The 5,238-nt window shown below is 36.8% G+C and overlaps 1 protein-coding gene across 1 annotated transcript; it reads right to left on the bottom strand.

The window, feature by feature from the left end:
• Window positions 1-1,363: 1,363 nt before the first annotated feature.
• On the bottom strand, window positions 1,364-5,232 carry LOC101781337. Its single transcript, XM_004983521.2, has 7 exons — window positions 5,114-5,232; window positions 4,930-5,035; window positions 4,130-4,312; window positions 3,421-3,586; window positions 2,527-2,834; window positions 2,022-2,111; window positions 1,364-1,929 (listed from the first exon to the last, which is right to left on the bottom strand). Exons 1-7 carry the CDS (start codon window positions 5,198-5,200, stop codon window positions 1,874-1,876), a joined length of 996 nt encoding a protein of 331 aa, XP_004983578.1. The 5' UTR covers window positions 5,201-5,232; the 3' UTR covers window positions 1,364-1,873.
• Between the last annotated feature and the right edge of the window lie 6 nt (window positions 5,233-5,238).

Genomic DNA, 5,238 nt, shown 5'->3' with positions numbered 1-5,238 from the left:
ACTCCATCCGTCTAGCATCTGTTCCAAATTGTATGTCGTTTTGACTTTTCTAAGTTCATTGCTTTTACTATACATCTAGATATATAATATATCTAGATGCATAACAAAAATCTATGAACCTTAAAATACCAAAACGAAGGTTCAAATCTTCCCACGTGTTAAAGAGGAAGCAAGAGCTTGGGGACTGGCGGGAGCAAAACACTTGAAGAGCTCGTGTTCTTTTTTCAAGAGCTTGTTTTCCTTCTTTTATTAGTATTACATCTTGTTTTTGTTTCCCGGTTCTCGATCCGCATGGACCGTTTACTTGTAATTCTTCTTCAATAGCAATAGAAATGGCGCACATCTTGTCGAGTTCGTTCAAAAATTTTTTTTTCCAACAACAACTCCAGCCAGATCACCGTAGCGTATACAGTAAGCAGACGCTAGATGCCTAAAACCAGTCAAATTTCGGCTGGAATCCCCGTGTAAAGCGTTGAAACATCTTCCAAACCAGAAGCTAAATTTCTGCACCGGACCATTGCCTGTGCAAGTGCAACGCAACCCAAGAGACAAGGAGAGGAGTGAACCCGTACCTAGGATGGATTCGGATCGAATACGCATGAAATCGAATTCGAATAGCACCATTTACCATATTTTAATTCAAATTCGGATACGAATACGAATCAGACACGAATACAAAATGAATAGTCAAATTGAGATACTTGACTTAGAACATAGCGTCATATCGAGTATCAATTTGTTTTATCGATGGTTTTATAGTAGATAAAAAACATGGGAGTAAATTATGAGGATAGCACACAATAGATAGCTTATTGAAAATAATATATTTATTAATAAATATTTCAATAATTAAATATATATCAAATGAATATCATTTAAATAAATAATTTCATAAATATATAAATTATTTAATAAGAAAATAAGTACATTAATACATATAAATATAATTTATTCATTAAATAAAATAGGATAATGTATTTAAAATTAATATGATTAGCCACATTAAAATTAATTAAACATTATCATTATTCACTATATATCACTAGTAATATTAGACCAACATAATTAGTCATTTGACAAATAGATAACTTTTTAATACTTGAAATGGTGTACATAATTACTTTACTAGTAATATTAAAGTTAACATCATTTATCATTAGTAATTAGTCATAGAAATAAATTTTAGATGATTTTATGAGGTATTTTATTCTTCGCGGATACTGATAGTATCGGATATTTCACATTTTTGTCGAATACAAATCTTTAATCGGATAGAGAAAAATCTTGAAATCGAATTCGGATATATCCATTTGACGTTCATATTAAAATCGAACACGAATCTTTAATTGGATAGAGAAAATTCTTGAAATCAAATTCGGATATATCCATTTGACATTCATATTAAAATCGAATACAAATACGGATATCCATATTAACGTTTTAGGCGGATACGAATACGGATAATTCGGATTTACATACATCCATATCCATCCCTACCCGTACCAACTGTTTACTTCTGTAGCAAATACAGGGAATTCATGGGGTAAGGTCTGAGTCACCAACTGTAAACTTTTTATCCACCATTCGCGGTCAGCAACTTTCATCTGGCCAATTGGCCAAGGGCCAAGGCTACACTAACCAAGTAACCAACTGTTTATATTCCAAAGAATTAGGATTTTGATCACTACAAAGTTCTCTAGTGGCAAAGGCTAATTACAGAATTACCCCACCTGGGATGGGGTGGGGGTGGGGTGGGTGGGGTGGGGGGGGGGTGTTACACACAGATTTGCCGCGGCACCCCAGCAAATTTACACTACTACATGAGAGATGGCAGTCCTTTCTGAACCTGAACAGGGCTATTGAACTAGTTTCACTATGGTTTCTCTTCATCTGATTGAGATCCGTTGATGGCATCGGTAAAATACTCAACTGGAAAAGGATTAAACACGCAAACAATATGGTTCATTAAGGATGCTATGTTTTAGCTGATGAACAAGATACATCAAAGGAGGAACAATTACCTATGTCATCCTGATCTGGGGAATCAAGTAATATGTCAGAGTCCGAAGGCAGGAAAGGGGTACCAGCGTAGTTCTCAAGTGCTTCCAAATCTGATTGAATAGCAGCAGATATTTCACTGCTCAGAGAGGAATACACAGGTACTACACACGAAGAATCTTATATCGACTGAGTTATAATGCTCTGGAACAGATCACTGCTAACTTATTCAGCACAAGATGTTTAGGTTTAAGATGCTACCAATAACATATGTAGCACATGAAAACAATGATGCACCTTTACAACACAACATAATTGCATTTTTTTGGCCTATTGCTGTTTTCATTTTCATTTTCTTCACACACAAATGACTTTATTTCTTTACAATCAGTATTACAAAGTATCTGGTTAAACTAGAGTATATCTTTTAGTTTCAAATCTAATATCAATAACTTGTAATTCGATGATGGAAGTGAAGATTAATGGAAAAAACAAAGCATAAGGTAATTTCCTCAACAAAAACATTACCTCCCAAGCTCGTCAAATCTGTTGTTAGATCAGAAAGGCTGAAATTCCAGAGCTGCCCGAAGGATCTGATGGAGTCTCTTGACGAGCCATCAGGTCCTAATTGCAGCAGTCCAGGATTCCCTACATCAGATCCAAACGTCGAATCTAGGGTTGATACATCCATGCTCATCCCTGGTATCTCCGATGGCGTAAAAGGAGCATGGTTGCTTGACGCCACTGATGAGGGACTCACAGCCATCTCAGATGACATAGCACTGCCGGTAGCACCAGCATGCGGTGTTTCAGGCACACCATTGTCCACAACCATGCTGCAGCAAGATATGAGCAACATCATAAGATTCAAGAATGTGGACAGAGTACCAAAACCAAAAAAGTTAGAAAAAAAAGGGACCAACTGTAGACATAACTTTCCACAAGTTCATTTGGCAACAAAGCCAAAGATTCTAACGTAGTCTCAGAAAAAAAAATTATGTCTAATTTATTTATAAGACATCAAACCAGGAATAGCGAAATAAATAAACAATTAACATGGCAATCAGCCTGATGAATTGGATAGCAGGAAAAGAGTATAAAATAAATCGGTCAAGGAAATTGTGTGTAGTCGAGTCAGCGCAAACCAGTGGATAGCAACATGTGCCATTACTTGAAAGTGGAAACAGTGTAGTAATTATATGTGTTCTGCAGCAGTTTGATTGTCCAGTACTAACAAACAACTAACATACCATTTCCAAAAGTAGGCTTACAAACTGTACAGGCTTTAACTGTTTGATAGACAGAAGAGCCACTCGGAAGGTAGACAAAATAAAATGCTCATGAACACGATTAAACAGATACGACTGATAATGAGAAGTCCAGAATTGAGGAAACAAAAACTGGAACAATGGCAATACTTACTCATTTCCGGAGTCCATGCGAATTGGATGATAACCACCTGGTGCAGGGATTCCATTCACTACATGATCACTGGAGAGACCACAGGCCATTGGATCCATGTGAGGTTGGCCTGGAGCAGGCATAATAGGCTGTTGCAGTACTGGATACCCCATTGGTAAATTGCTAACTGCACTGGAACCAGGTTTTCATTAAATAAGAATGGTAGCAGTACTTCTCTACATGTAAATCAGTAGATGATTAAAGCTGCAGTTGAACTGTTGCTACACCAATGACAAAGTGTTGCTATAAACAAGGCATTTTGGTGCAGAAAATTATATCTTAATAGCACAGCTTATACAAAATGAAACAGGGATAGAAGTTTTATTCTGCTAAGCGATAAAAGTATTAATCTGAAATGAATATCAATTCAATGAACTAACATACGGAAACCATTCACTAGGCAGTAAATGCTTTGCTTATCAACAATGCAAGCCAAATGCATTCTTGAATAGTTGTAGCATGACAATTTGCCTAAATTGAGCTAACATTGCACCAATGGGTGAGACCAAGAAAGAGAAGGAAACCGTCTAACAGAAAATGTGCGCAGTTCAAGTCAAAGGCAAGGGCAGTGCGTTCATAAGGAGAACATGAAAAAGCAAATCTTAAACTTAAATCGAAGCCTATTAATTTAGCAATTTTTCTGGGATAGAATTATTAATAGGGACATTACCTGGCACGTGGTGAGTCCCATTTTGTATTGGAGCCAATGGAACATTTGGAGGTGATGAATATTTCATTAAATTGTATTGGTGTTGCAATAAATGATTGAACAAGATGATCTGCCTTTTCAATTTCAACCTTGTATAGTAAGCCCTAAAGAACTCAGAGTTCTCTTCTTCGAGTTTCTGCCATACTGCACACAAAGAAAACATCAAAGAAATGAACAGTAGAACTTGAGAACTCAAATGGGTACAACTAGATGTTTAATAATCATAATACATGATATAGCAGAAGTTGAGGTCAATGTTCATTTCTACAGAGCATTTCCAGTAAATATTAATCATCGTTGATCAATAGGGTAAATGCATATAGAGATCAGGGAGAATCTGCGCGTTAGTATTGAGAAACATTTTGTCATCAACATGATCGAGCATGGCTGTAGTTAGAGTATATGGAAGAGATCCATAGGATCCAGCTATTATGGTAGAATAGAATTGGTTAGGATTGATTGATTATAATCCCGTTATTAGTTTCCATCTCTATCTCTAGGATTGCTTGAGATCCAAGCCACCATGTACTATATAAACAGCCCATGAGGCTCAATACAAACCAATCATCCATTCACAGTATATTCATCTTCTCAAAAGGTTGATACTTGAAGGAGTGGTGCCATGTTTTTTCCTAACCTAGGCTTAAGCATGTGAAAACAAAACAAGCATTGACATAACACATCCCACCAGAAGCCAATTGTGGGGACAAAACTAGTAAATACAGATACATAAACATGGCACCAGAATGTTAGGACATCACCTAGAGTAGTGAAGCCAGGTTCTATTCTTGCACGAGTAGAAAGAGTCCTAACAACTTCTCCTTTGTTCATGTACATCTGTAGACAGCGCTCTATCAAATTCTGGACCTGCAACAGTTCAGTTAGTTGGCAAAAGTGTAAAACTGTCAATGTAGAGGGGTGCCATTTGGTAGCTAGAAAGCTTACAAGTTCAATGTCTTCACGAGACACCTTATTGTCATTACTAGCTACTGACAAAGAACCAGAATCTCCTGCAGGAGAATCAGTGGCCATTGGATTTGGTTGCTGACTTTGCACTTCATTAGTGCCTT

Source organism: Setaria italica, chromosome IX (assembly GCF_000263155.2).
Source record: "Setaria italica strain Yugu1 chromosome IX, Setaria_italica_v2.0, whole genome shotgun sequence".
NCBI classification, from domain to species: Eukaryota; Viridiplantae; Streptophyta; class Magnoliopsida; order Poales; family Poaceae; genus Setaria; species Setaria italica.
Note: the sequence above shows the minus strand (reverse complement) of the source record. Positions and strands in the feature narration are given on the sequence as shown.